General features: G+C 37.3%; 1 protein-coding gene across 1 annotated transcript; it reads left to right on the top strand.

The window, feature by feature from the left end:
• LOC18773563 (chromatin assembly factor 1 subunit FAS2) lies at nucleotides 3,646-11,262 on the top strand. The gene is made up of 12 exons (XM_007207945.2): nucleotides 3,646-3,963; nucleotides 4,260-4,371; nucleotides 6,687-6,713; nucleotides 6,845-6,917; nucleotides 7,935-8,038; nucleotides 8,134-8,348; nucleotides 8,440-8,536; nucleotides 9,554-9,626; nucleotides 9,844-9,932; nucleotides 10,026-10,164; nucleotides 10,272-10,372; nucleotides 10,474-11,262. The coding sequence occupies exons 1-12, from the start codon at nucleotides 3,850-3,852 to the stop codon at nucleotides 10,989-10,991; spliced, it is 1,662 nt and encodes a 553-aa protein (XP_007208007.1). The 5' UTR covers nucleotides 3,646-3,849; the 3' UTR covers nucleotides 10,992-11,262.

The following is a 15,067-nucleotide window of genomic DNA, read 5'->3' as shown; positions in this document are numbered from 1 at the left end:
TAACTCTGAAGAAAAGGTTTGTAGATATGTGTTGAGGCCCAAAAAAATCTAGGGGTGGGCCCAAATAAATTCCCAGCCTAGTGCGACACCTTATTAAGAAAAAATCCGGTTCGGAGCAGGCGAAATTCATCATGCACGCTTGCACAAGCCACGACCACGTGCCATGCCAAATAAATATGCAGTCCGTCACGCTAAGAATTAAAATCAGCCTATAAAAGGTACTGGCTCTACAAGCTCATGTTAATTATTCTGTCAAGCATCATATCCCTTTTTAAAGACGATAAAATTCAAGCACGCTAATCGACATGCAATGCCAAGCGAAAAATTATTATTTTTATATCTAGCCACGCTACAAGGTTAAGTGGGCCCAAGACACGCAAATGCCTGGGGCTTGCTGAGTGGGTTGTGTTATGGATGGTAACGAGCTTTCATGAGGTCCATTGATGAGCCGAGAAATGGAAGTTTTGGGATGCTTGGGATCCCCAAAACTCAAGCCCATTTCTTGAGCCCAAATATGCTAGTAAGCATAATGGAGAGAAAAAAGCCTGATACTCTAGGAAAAATAACCTAATACTTTAGAAAATTGGCCCATCACCTTAATAAAAATGATCCATCACTTTAGGAGCTTGGCCCATTCCCTTAGTACACTGACCCATAACCTTAGGAAGGCCCAAATGACCAAGAAAATATCTAAAAGTCTCCAGCTCATGGTTGGAGACAAAACCACGACAGAAGCCAAAAGCCACTCACGAAGGCAGATTGATGGGAAGCTCCAGCATATGGCCAAAAGCAAACTTCAAAGTAGATCATCCAAAAAACCAAAGGGTATTAGCGCTCGCAGGTTGCTAGGAGAAAAAGCACCCTTCAAACCAATGCCCTTACCTATTTCTTTTTCCCACCAGCTCTTGACATGAAAGAGGGGAGGAAAGTAGGTGAGATAGTAGCCAAAAATAGGAGTTTAACACTGAAGCAGCTTTGGGAAGGCCTTAGAGCTCCCAAAAATCTTGTCTTTGTGTGTTTGGACAAAGGAAGATTTCACAAAAGAGGTTGAATCAAAGGAAGAGAAGAGAAATAGAGGAGAAGACTTAGCAAAATTAGAGAGAACCAACTAGTGGGGAGGAGGAGCTTCCAACGGCTATAAAAGGAGGTACCTCCTACCTATTAAACACAACCACACCCACTACTTCACCACTAGCTACAACACAGATCCAGAGAACAAGCTTCATCTCTCATCCCTAAAACCTCTGCAATTTCGAGCCCCATTCCTCCATCTCCTCCCATTTTATTTTTTGGTAAATCGTTCCAGAGCTTGACAGAGCTTTCTTTAAGCTGTCGGAAACTACTCAACACACCCATTGTTATTCCCCCCCCCCCTCTCTCTCTCTCTCTCTCTCTCTCTCTCTCTCTTTCTCTTCAACGAACCCTCTTAGAATCCCTTCCCTCTTGCCTTAAAGCTCATGTTTCTCATAGGAACTCACATCCCTCTCTCTCTTTAATGCTAAACCCATGACTGCTTTGCTTCCATGCCATAAGCTTCTCATGCCAAGTTAAGAATCTATCTGTAAGTGGCTGTTGTTTTTGTTATTGAAGATAACCAGGGTGCTTCCTAAGGTTTCACTGACCTTTCAAAGCATTCTTGGGGTTTGATTCTTGAACTCAGACACAAGGGGAAATTTCACACATTTGGCTCTTTATAGCAGCCTAGGCCTATTTGTAACTGTCGGAATGAAAAAGTCCCCACAATATGTATCAGGTAAATTTAGTGATATACAGGCTAAACTTCTAGACACTGACTTAGAAATTTTAGGAGTCATCAACTCCCTTGAAGCATTTTCATTGTTTTTACATAATGAGATATTTACTATTAGAACAGATTGTCAGAATATTGTGTCTCATTATAATAAAATTACTACTAATAAACAAGCAGCCTGAAGATGGGTCAATTTTTTTTGATTCTATTACAGGAAATGGATTTAGACCAATATTTGAGCATGTTAAAGGTATGGATAATACATTAGCAGACATCTTATCCCGTATTATTCATTATCAAGTATGCAATATTTTGGAGCATCATCCTCTAGCAGCAAAAATAATGGTACACAATCACAGGGTGGTAATCCATTAAGCATGAGTAGTCAAGCAAGACAGTAGTAAATACTTATTATTATAATGGAATTCCAATACAAAAAGTCAGAAATCCTGCTTTAAAATATCGTACTCAAACATCATTAGCATATAAACAAAAAGTTCTTTTAGACAACTTTTGGAACATTAGAATTAATAATGAAAGCATGAGAAGAGGGCATGATGAAAAACTTATTGAAGCCATTGAACAAGAGTTTTTAGCATATAATTATGATTATAAAAGAGCAAAACAACAATTTTCGTTTTTGCAGGAAAAACATGAAGAGCAAAAGAAAGAGTATGATACAATAGTAAGAAATTTTATAATTATTAATTTAAGATGTCAAAATTTAAGCATGATTTTACAAGAAAAAGAGGCTAATGAGCCCAACTTACTTGAGCATAATAGAGAATTTTCCCTTGAGCAAAAAACTAAAAATCCATATTTTCTTTAAACCATAGCTAGAGAAAGGTATAGATTTTTACCAGAAGATATTAAGAGTCATATGATTAGATTAAACGAAATCGGGATAAACACCAATACCTATTACAGGTAAAAGGATCGAGATCGAAACAAATAATTCTCGCGGTCCAGAATCATTATTACTAAAAGCTATTCTCATTATACTATTTATTTAGCTAGTATTAACATGGTTGAATATAGAGAACTAAATTTAGAGCATAACAAAAAAACTATCACAATTACTCCAGCATTTTTAGCAGAGTATGGTTATTTAAGTCAACTTTATATTGAAAATAGTCATCATTTAGATTTATTTTCCTCAAAATTAAAAGAAGTTTATATCCATCTCTAGAAGAACGTAAAATTATATTTCACCAGCAAACCCCCAGAGTGGTTTACAGATAGTATTTACCCAGATATAACACAACATAGTATTATTATTTCTCATAATAAACTGCTTAGTCCAGCAAAATCAATAAATACGAAGATCTCTACCAAGCAAGATATTCAAAAATTATAGAGGAGCAATAATAGTTGAGCAACAATTGTTTAATGATGATCGTCTGAACCTCCTTCACCAATCCAACTTTATTAAGATTTATTTAGAACTTACATCTAGGAGACCAGATGACACATATGAATTCAGGATAAGAAAAACATGAGAAAAAGTTTTTGATGAAATCTATAATCAAATAGCAGAACAAATTGAAACAGAAGACAACGACAGCTCACACTGGAATAGCTTAGGAGAAGAAGAATTACACAATATAGAAAATATGATGGAAGCATAACTCCATGTGAAGACCTCGTCCTTTCACGTGAAGGATCATCCCAATAGATGAAATATAATTTCCAACCTTTTTGGCTTCATACGACATCATATGAAAAGAAGAAATACTCCTTAGGCAATATGAAAATGAATAAGGGCATTATTGTCCAAACACTATAATTTTGTCATTTTTTCATAAATACTTCATTCATTTTGGGCTGAATCAAAAGTTCCCCAAAAAAAAAAAAAAAAAAATTGCTAGTTAGCAAATATATATATATATATATATATATATATATTTGATAAAACTAGTTAGCAAATTTTTGGGTACACGCAGAATTTCCCGAAACAATTCCCGCCAAATCGTAGTGCGCCGAACAACATATACCTCTCAATTCCTTCCAAGTAAGTAACCCTAAATTCCTTCTGTCTTCCCAACTTTGATTAACAAAGATAAAATTTAAAAACCCCAAAAAAAAACACAAGGAAGAAAATGAAAGGAGGCACAGTTCAGATCAACTGGCACGACACTAAGCCCGTACTAACCCTAGATTTCCACCCAACTTCTGGTACTCTCGCTACTGGTGGCGCCGATTTCGACATCAAGGTACTCACTTCTACTCTCTCTCTCTGCATTTTCACGAATCTAATGGGTGGGCCAATTAATATTAAAGCTTCTTCTTTTTTATTTCCGTGCAATTTCGCCTACTCTCAGCTCAAATTGTTGATTCAATGGAGCATCAGAGCCTTCCTTTTTGTTTTTCGGATAAAGGGTTTTTCGAAATTTTCTTTTTGTTATTAGGTTTTATTTAGCTCATTCGTAAGTGTTCAGTTGATATACTTCTTGATGTCATTTTGTTAGTTGTTAGACTAACTGTGTTCATTTTATTTAATTTTTACAAGCTTTGGTTAATAAATTCGAGCGAAACACAGAAGAAACTCCCAGCAGCTTCATATCAAAATAGCCTTTCTTACCATAGTTCTGCTGTAAATGTCCTTCGCTTCTCTCCTTCTGGTAAGTGAAAACCTATGCCCTCCTCATTGTTGTCTGCTCCGTGAGTGATAAATATTCTTTACTTTACATTTGTAATTGCATGAAACTTCATTTCATGATGAAATACTATGGAGGGTTCACTATTTCCTGGAAGATTACTAAGATGATAGCTAGCATGTCTGTTCTTCTTGCTTTGGTGTTTGTAATCCTGAGTTATTCACAAAGATATTGATTATGAAGAGAGAATCAAGTTTCTGACTTTAGAAATATGTTTTTTGGTTACCTTTTCTTTCTTTCTTTCTTTTTTTCCCGTCTTGTTTCCACATCCACAAAGAGTAAGAATGCCAAAGTTGTAGTGTACCCATATTTCCATACCCACCATCATAAATTCAAGGAAACAACACAACTAGCGCAGTTAATTCGAAGTTGTCTTTCTTCATCCTATTCTTAGGAGATGAGAGCTCAGTGTTATTGTAGGCGAGGACCAGAATAATTTGATTGCGAGGAATTGTTTGTAAGGAAGGAGGGAAGTCTTCAAAGATCTTTAAAATAATTAAGCATACATACCTTAGCATTCTATTGGCATTGTACAGAGTTCTTGATCCTGTTTTGTATGTTTTGGCCTTAACCTAAAGTTGAAGTCTAAATAATTGTCTTAGGTGCATAATCCATGGTATTAGATGTACGCTCTAATGGGAGTACCAACTTCTGCTGATCTAGGCTAGGGACGGGCAATGGGTACCAACCACAGTCACCATCACCACCAACACCCCACCACTATCAGCACCACCTAATGCTTACCAATGTGGGCCAATGGGTTTCCACTGCCCATCCTTAGCTGTAAAAAAACCTTATATTTTGGGATGATTGAGCAAATTGAGCTGATTTGGTTTTACCTAATCCAAGATTACTGAATGAGCTAATTTTGTTCATTTGATTAAGTTGATTTGGATGATTCTAGGAATTTTGCATTGGTGTTAATATGTAAGGAGGCTATACAAGGGTGTGCATATTACTCAGTTGAATCAATGAAAAAAATAATACCGTATCACTTGAATCAATGTAAGGAGGCTATCTGTTTTGTTACCCTTATCCTACTTTGACCACCAAAAAGAAAAACAATGAAATTTCTTCCTCTCACTATTATTCCTCACGTTTCATTAAATCTTCTATTTCGGATCTCATACCTCTTGAATTATGTCTCAGTTATTGTCTTGCTCAGATGATCAGATCTTATTTCATTTGTCAGCTCGGTTTACTTCATTCCCTGTTGGTACCAAAACAGATAGCAAGATCTTCCTCTTCTTTGTCTTTATACTAGTGTAAAAATGAAGAGTCCTAATTACTATCAATTGGTCTGAGCTATCTAGGTTTTTGAAAGCTCGTAAACATGTTCTTATTCTGTTTGCAGCAAAATGGGAGTTGCTGATACCCTATTCTCCAGCTTGAGGGGGAGTCTCAACAACCATATAGTTAGGGATACTAATTTGGCTAATTCTTTTGAGCTAATTTAGTTATTTGGAGAGCTGATTTGGATGATTTCCAGTGTTGGTTTCTAAGAATGTTTCATTGAATTTTATTTGTTAAGAAGCATAATTACTGGGATCTCAAGCCCCCCTATCGTGGAAAAGAAAATAAAGCAACGAAAAAAAAAAACAATAAGGGAGAGGGAGGGAGAAGAAAGAATTTCCATGGCAGAACAGAGCATTGATAGTAGACTCTAGAACATAGAAGAAGCTCTCATACCTTGAATTTTTAATCTTGAATCAAGATGGAAGAACATGTTTCATGAGGAAGAAGTTTTAGGATTTAAGAGCATATCCAAGGGAGCGCTATCCAACTCTTAGCCAAATTTTTGCCAAGATCACTAGAAAACTGGTATAGCTTAGCACTTTTGAAGTGGTTACGCCAGCCATGCGATTTTAGATATTCACCATATTTTTCATTACTTTTTTAACTTCAGCACTAGGAGCCACTTTCTCTCTCCTTTAGGAGTTCCCAGATGCTAAGCTATTTTAGGAGCTAGATAGCTAGTATGGTTCAGCCCTTTGGAGATGCTCTGAGTGCTGAGAAGTCTGAAGTCTGTTCTTCTTGTAACAGTGGGCAATAAGAAAAAAAGGCTTATTCTAATGAAAAACCGAACTGTCTCTCACATACAAGCTTCAATTTTTGTACAGCATTGGTTTGTTGATTAAGATTGGCTTCGCAATAAAATGAGATTTCCTTTTTAATATTTAAAAAATTGAAGCTTGGAAAATTGTGTTATTGACACATGTTCCCCCATTACGGTTCTCTTTTATGGTGGAATTGATGTCATTCCTTTGATGATGATGCAGGAGAACAGCTTGCCTCTGGTGCAGACGGTATGAAGATCACTCATATTACTTAATTATTTTTATATATACTTGACCATCTTTATTCACTTATTTTTGTAGTTCATTGTTCCCTTAAAGTACCATTTCCTCTTTTTATTTATTTATTTTCTATTAATCAGGAGGTGAGCTGATTGTATGGAAGTTGCATGCAACAGAAACTAGCACAACGTGGAAGGTCCTTAAGACATTGTCGTAAGAATTTAAATTGAATAGTTAACCTTTTGTATGCATTGGATATTTGTTTGAAGTATAGTTGGCAACACAGCAAGCTTAGGTGATTTAGGGTGGACCAAATCAGGGACGGGCCTATTGATCCTATGCATTTGACTTGTGCAGTTTGAAACCAATGTGCTATGTGTATTCTTGAAAATAAATAGATCAGATATATATACATGCATACATGAAGCTTCAAGTGAGGATGTCCTCATTTAAGAAAAATCTGCGAACATCCTCACCCCAACACATGGTCCAAATGGTCAGAACCTTTAACTTTTAGGTTCTCATTCAAGGATCATCCATACAAAATATCCGTTCAAATGGAAATTGTTTAGCCATTTGATTACAATCCAATTTTATTTAGTGGACACTTTGTGGGGCCCATTGTGCATTGTAGGTTGACTATTGGAACCATCTATGGTTTAAGTCCCTACCAAAAGATCAACCTTGCAAAAAATGAACCAAATCCAAAACTATTAAGACATCTAATTGTTTTCAAATAAATAGACGAACATAGTGTTACCATTTTGGCTGAAATTATCACCCTTAATCAAATGATTGAATGGTTTTTTATTTAGCTAATTCTTTAATTGTTTTGGCAATGATGATCATTTGATGGAAACTTAAAAGATAGACTTCAGATTATTGAACTACAATGTGGAGTGGGCTCCACAGTGTGCCCCTTATATTCAAGGGGTCCTTCAACTAAAGGGGACTGTCCCAAAATCTGAGACTTAAAACCAAGCGATTGTTGGGCCTGATAGAAAATGATAAGTAATATCTGTTAGATCCAGGCCCTTAAGGTGGATAATGTGAATTCATTCTAGTTTTTGTTGGTTTAGACCTGGTACTCTGGCATGTTGGAGTTCAATTTGAGATGTTGGATTTCAACCAAGGTATCAGATATGAAGGCCATGATAATTTATTGTAACTGTTTAGACCTTTGTGGGCCATATATTGCTTCTTTGAACCTGACATTTTCTGCTGTTATAGATTTCACCGCAAAGATGTGCTGGACCTCCAGTGGTCTACTGATGGTGCATTTCTCATCTCTGGGTCAGTTGATAATTCTTGCATCATATGGGATGTAAACAGAGGTAAGAAAGACATTGCCTAATCAGCACAACTATAACAAATATCTGTTAAATTGTCAAAAGATTAAATTCTGATTTTTCCTTTTTCTATTCCTCAGGTTCTGTCCATCAGATTCTGGATGCCCATGCCCATTATGTTCAAGGTGTGGCATGGGACCCATTGGCCAACTACGCTGCTTCCCTAAGTTCAGATAGAACTTGTCGCATTTATGTAAAAAAAGCTCAATCAAAAGCAAAAGGTGCCGAGAAGACAAATTATGTTTGCCAGCATGTTATTTCAAAGGCCGAGCCTCCACTGTTGGATGATTCTAAGGTTAGAAGTTTGTATTCTCTACGTATTTCATTGATCCTAAGCATAGATGGAATATACATGTTCTTACCCTCTTGTATGTTTTTATATGCAGTCTGCAAAATACCATCTCTTTCATGATGAGACGTTGCCATCTTTCTTTCGAAGATTAGCATGGTCACCTGATGGATCATTTCTACTTGTTCCAGCAGGTAGTTCGCCTAAAATGTATGCTCAGTGAACTGTGGGCTTATGTAGTCTAATTCGCTCACCGCAATGGTTGATTTTCCAATATAACATTGTATATTTGTTCTCCCCATCCAACCTTTTGTTGTGACTCACTGAAGTATTGAGTAGAGCCTTATCTGAGGACTGTACCAGAGCTTGCTTCAGTAGCATTGCCATTGGGTTTGTCTACTTTGGGCAAATGTAAGTTTGTTCCATTATTATAACCTATGAGGTGGATAGACAGTGCTATTCTCCTGAATTCCACATCGGTTATACGTTGGAAAGATCTAGGGTACTTAAGTAAGGTCTATGAATTCAGATAGCACTTTTGGAGCAAGCCTTGGGTCATCACAAATGGTATGGGAGGAACTAGTCCAATGCCTACAGGAGACTCGAGCCATGATTATGATGATGTCTCCTTGGCAGTGAGTGAAAGGGGAAATAGGCCAAGGCTTAAAGGATGAGAAACTGGGATAACCCTAAATCCCACATCATCTATGTCTTGGGGAGTTTTAGTGTACGCAAGTCCTTTCAATTCAAATGTCACTTTTGAGGACGCCTTGGGTTGTTACAGATAGTGTGCTGCTAGGATTCAGTTTAACCTATTACCTGATTGAGAAGCAGAAAGACATTAGGGGTCTTGTCCTCTCCAATATTAAACACTGATTGTAAATATTCTAAGTCCCTTTGATGTGATGGCCTTAAATTTGTTATTTGGCTTTCCTTGAATAACAAACATCAAGTGAGGGGGAGAAATAATTGGAAAGAATCTTTGGATCTTTATTTTTATTTTTTATGGCTTTGTTTAAATTTATATTAGTATTTTTCTTGGTGAAAACTGAAAAGGATAATCTGAGGTTCGCAGTTTAGGTTATTTCTGTTCCTGAAAGAAGTTAGGAATTATCACAAGCTTCTGAAGCTTGACTCCCTACTATCGATTATGACCACTTATGTTTAGTTCCATTACAGTTTTTGTTGACATAAGAATCTTCCAATTTCAGGTTCCTACAAAATATCATCTGCACTGGAGACAATAAATACAGCTTATGTTTTTTCTAGAAAGGACCTTTCAAGGCAAGTCAGAGATATTACCTTTTAGTTCGGAATATTGTTGTCTTAAAATGATTCATCTGTATATTATGGAATAAAAGTACAGCCTGACATCCCTAGATTTCTAGTTGGGCATCATAGCATGAACGTATGCTTTTCAGTGTCATAACTGTCAAGCAAATGAAAGTTTGAAGGAAATTGTCTTCTTACATTTATATTCTCACGTTTCATGTTAATGCAGGCCTGCTCTACAGCTCCCTGGTGCCTGCAAACCTGTTGTAGCAGTTCGTTTCTGCCCTTTGCTCTTTAGCCTGCGGGGGTCAAATCAATGTACTCATGCTGGTTTACATTGTTATTTTGTAAAATATGTTGTAGCTTTGTTGGTTAGTTATAGTATTTTAACAGTCTTTGGTGAATATGCAGCTGGGTTCTTTAAGCTTCCCCATCGTATTGTTTTTGCTGTGGCCACTTTAAATTCTTTGTACATTTATGACACAGAGAGTGTTCCTCCAATTGCAATCTTTGCTGGTCTTCACTATGCAGCCATAACAGACATTGCATGGTAAAATTTGTGTTAGTGTTTTGCTATTTTTTTGTGCTTATTTTGATTTTGACTGCCGATAATGTTTCCTGTAATTTAAATTGCTGGTACTTTTTGTTGTTCTAAAGGTCACCCAACGCCCAATACCTAGGATTGTCTTCTCAAGATGGTTACTGCACGTTGGTAGAATTTGAAAATGATGAACTGGGATCACCTATCTGTTCATCAGGTTTTATATCCTTCCATTTCCTAAATATTTCATCACTTATTTTTATCCATAATTTCTTCCACTGTTTGGTTCATCATGGTTCCTGTTTAATTTTGCTCCAGAGGAAAAGAAAGTCATGCGTGACGAGAACAAAAGCCCAGTTCAGAAGCCAGAGGACATGGTAATTGAAGCTACTAAAAATGATAGTCTTATCGCTGAAGATAATGGAAGAACTGTTGAAAGGAATCAACAAAAAGAAGCTGAAAGGAAAGAAGAGAAAGTCATGGGTGAACAGAATAAAAGGCCAGCTGAGAAGGCAGAGGACATGGTAATTGAATCTACTGCAACTGACAGTCTTGTTGCAGCAGATAATGGAAATTCAGAAGCAGAAGGGAATCGAAAAACAGAATTAGAAACGAAAGCAAAAGAAGTTGTCGATTTAGAGAACAGAAGTCCAGTTGAGAACCCAGAGGACATGGTAGTTGAAGTTACTGCAAATGATAGTCTTGTTGCAGCATATAATGCAAAATCAGAAGCAGAAAGGAATGAAGGGATAACAGAATCTCAAAGCTCAATGAAGACTGCTACTGTAAATAAGCCTACCAAAAGGCGTATTACGCCTATGGCAATCGACCCTTGATAGCTGCCATTCTCACCTCTGTAAATTTTGTAATCAATTTAATCTTTCACTTGCTGGGTGCTTATTTCTCAGCCCTTTTCAATTGTAGGATTCAGTGTACTAAATTACTGATGCTAGAAAGAAGACCCTTCCCTTCCCTGGGAAGTATAATTTCTGTTATTTCGCTTTTGATCCTATATGGATGTTGTAGAACCCAAAGCGAATTGGAAGCCTATTGACTATTGACTAGAAAATTTCAATTTTCAATCCTATATGAATCTTGGCTAGTAAATGTGATTCCCATATAAATGTAGGCAGTTATTTCATATCCAGATGATCCTTGTGGGTTTCATTCGTCTCTGGAAGTGTAGCAAATCAATGCAAAATGCGTTGTCTGTGTATGACCCAAGGATACCTATTTACTATTGATGGGTAATCTCTGGTTGTTATACTGTATGTATGAAAATTGACCCAGTACCATCCAGTCTACCGCAAGGAGCAAGAATGTACCATTTATGTGGCAGGGGTGTGTGCATTTGCCCCTTAATAAAAATAAAAATTGATAATGCCTATTGAGAATGTCCGCCCCATTCTTTCTCCTCCCACATTTGGTGTTCAATTTTAACTGAAGTTACAAGTTACTAAGGAAACCAAACTAAACTAAACCAATCATGGACAGTTTGGTTCGGTTTGATTAGGGTGAGTTGTGCCTAGCCATATCATTTTTTATTTTGAATTTTGTTAGCCTAATTATAATAACAAAATTATATAACCTGTCTTTTTTATTTTCCAACACATCATACATCCTAAAAAATTGGCCAATGTAGTCTAGCTTAGGGATACGAATCCTCTGCCTTGAATTTAACAGTGTTCTCAAGTTCGAATATCTATGACACCTTAGCAGCATGTGAGAAAATCTCCCTCTCCTTGTATAACTTTGGCAAAAAAAAAAAAAAAAAAAAAAAAAAAAAATCCTAAAATTGAATTTAACATGCCATCAAACTTCAAAGAAGAAAGAAGTCAAAAGGATGGAGCAATCTCGAGAAGTGGATAGACGTCGACGTGCGAATGGTCATTTTAGCTGCCTGTGTTTCTTTCATGATGATGATAGTTATAATTCTAGCGAATTTAAATGCGATGTAACGAAGGAACTTGGTAACAAACTTGGTTTGATGGAATTTTGAATTTAGTTCGATAGAACTTTGAAGTTAGTGATCTTTGGTTTGTTACTATATTAGTTATTGAGTTTTGAAACTTGATGACATGTTGAATTCAATTTTAGTATGTTTGATGTGCTGGAAAATGAAAAAGATTAGTAGGTTATGGAATTTTGTTGTTGGTACTGAACTTGGTGTTTGGGATTTCTCTATGGTGAAGGAACCGGCAAGTATTTGTTGTGCTTGGTGGCTCTTCCAAAGTAGGGTGAAGAATGCAGAGAGTTTTCTGTTTCTTCTGAGTGCTAGGTTTTTTTTTCTGACCCTTTCTTTCGTCTTGAGGCCTTCTATTTATAGGCTCTTGTAGGATGCTTGACCTAAATAACTTTCTCTATTTAAAACCTTGTTTTGTGGGATTTTGATTTGATTTAAATCAATTCCCATAATCTGGCAATTTAACCAGATTATCTTCAATTGATTGACCTGATTAATATTTGATTTAAATCAAAGTCAATCACAGAAGATTCTTTCCTTTAATTTTGTCTTCATCTTGAACCGTTTGATGCACTCCATCGAATGTCCTTGTGTCTGCCCCCCTTATTTAGCTGAGGGTCTTGATATTTTCCGTAGAGGTAATTCCTTCATGAATATGTCGAATCTTTCTCTTTTCATTTTGATTATCTTGTCGACATATCAAAAGCAACAAATAAACATGTATGGGATGATTACATGTCCTGATGTGCTAGAAATGGTGGTGGACTCTTCACCCGTATTAGAACCGAATTACTGATGTGCAGGAAGGAATTACACCTCTTTAATAACACTTGACTACTCCTATGGGAAAACTACCAAGGAGTAAGAGACTGATTTTGGTCTGAATCTACAAATTAAAATTCAAAGGCAGGCCCGGGACATCATTCTGAAAAAGGGATAGACATTTCTCTAAAATAAAATTAACTATCTCAAATAGTTTTTTCTTCGATTAGAATCAAGTCTTTTTTTTTTTTTCCTGTACTTGTATTCCTCATCTATTTTAGTTCGCATGAAAAGTGGTTTCTGCAGGCAAACAAGAAACTGGAACCAAACTTCTGAATTTTGTGCTCATGCTCTTTTGGCCTTTGAGGTGCTTATGCATCCTAGGGTCCTTCGGCTGGCAGATTTCGCTAATGCACCTAGCCTCTCTGATAGTCTAAGGCACCACACCCCATTTTCAACTGACATACAGGGAATGCGTGCACAAAGACCTTTTTGTTTATGAATCTGATCATGATGACCTATATGATAGCTGGCTTGCAAATAGTAAAGAAATGGAAGCCCAAGTGAGTGACCTAGGAAAGACTATGCAGGCTGGAGAGCCATCAAAAACTACAACAGTTCATTGGGATAAAACGCTTTATGTAGATGGTTCATTTAGTAAAGAGACTCTAGTAGGAAGTGCACAGGAGCTCACAGCAACCATTGAGGATGTGGAGATGAGAGGCAATGGGGATGAAAATATGGTTGAATCCCACCAATTGCAAGACTCGATAGTTTAATATCAGGATATCGTGTCTCCAAATGTTGTTTCAGTTGCTAGAACTATAATTACAGAAGAAGTGTTTGGGAGGGTTGATTTGGAAAGTGGCCCATCAGATCAAGCAGATAGCAATGCGGTGGATGTTCTGGTGGCTAAAGGCGATGAGTCTCTTGGCAGAGACAATTACGCTATTACTTCGAATCCTGAGAAGAGTGTGGGAGCAAATTTTCCCACGAGAATATTCGCCCAAGATTCCTTCGTCTTCTCCGCCTCTCTTTCTCCCTGCAAAACAGATCGGAGTAAAAGACCACACCCGGGGGGTGTTGGCCAAAGGCCCTCCGATGCCTAAGTTAGGTAGGGTAATTCAAGGAAAATCGGGTGGCCGGAGCCGTGTGTGGTGGCCGGAGCCTTGTGTGAGAGAGAGAAAGAGAGGAGGTGGCTAGGGTTTTTGAGAAATAATTTCTGCAGAGCTTTAGTAAGAATTTAGGCGTACCTCAACCATTGTGTGGCTATGCTTTTATAGTAGTCTCGGAGGCTAGGGTTTCAGAGGAATAATTCCGTAGATGGAAGGGAATTATTCCTCCCCTTTTTGGAATTGATTTGATTAATTAGGGATTCGATTAATTAGGGTAAATCAAATCCCTAATTGTGGTAGGTATCAAATCAAATCCCGATTCAATTAGGCAACTCCTCATTTATTTGGGGATCGTGGTAATTAACCAAATCAATTCTCAACCTAATTAGGTAATGCTCAATTTAATTGGGTAATTCCCAATTAAATTGAGTAACTCCCAATTAGGTTGATTAATTCCCAATTGGGTCAAATAATCCCCAAATGGTAGGAATTATTTGACCTAGGGTTTGATTTAATTAGGTTCCCACAAATGCCCCCCAGCTTCTGCATGGCACGTGGTGGCATGTAGGAGATGTAAATTATCCGTTGGGCTGTCCAGCTGTAACTGGGCTTCCTTCGTGGACTCAGGCTCCTGAGTAGAGGAGGTGTTTGACTTGCCAATTTTATAACTCCCAAGTTGGAAAGAGTTTGTGATTCCTTGTAGGTCAAGGAATTTTTATCCTTATAAATGTAGGCTCCTCCAATTTATTCTTCACATCCAAAATCCATTTCGATTTCATTAGTGAGAGAGAGTAAACTTTGGAGAATTTTTTTTCTTCTTGAGTTCTTGTCTTCACCGCACACCTAAGGTAATTAGACTTGGGTTGTATTTTTTTTTTTTTGTGTCTTTGTTCCGATTTTTGGCAGCTTGGAGGCAGTCCAGCATGGGTGCATGTTCATGGGTCTGTGGACACTAGTTGGAGAATTCGTGCTGGAGCATGAATTGCAGGTTGTTGCTGTAGGCTGAAGCATGGAGAGGCTGGCAGGTTTGTATTCACCTGCGCTGGGCTCAAGGAGAATGCCACAAGGCGTT

The sequence above is a fragment of the Prunus persica genome, chromosome G6, assembly GCF_000346465.2.
Source record: "Prunus persica cultivar Lovell chromosome G6, Prunus_persica_NCBIv2, whole genome shotgun sequence".
Lineage (NCBI taxonomy): Eukaryota > Viridiplantae > Streptophyta > Magnoliopsida > Rosales > Rosaceae > Prunus > Prunus persica.
This window is presented reverse-complemented; position numbering and strand designations above follow the sequence as displayed.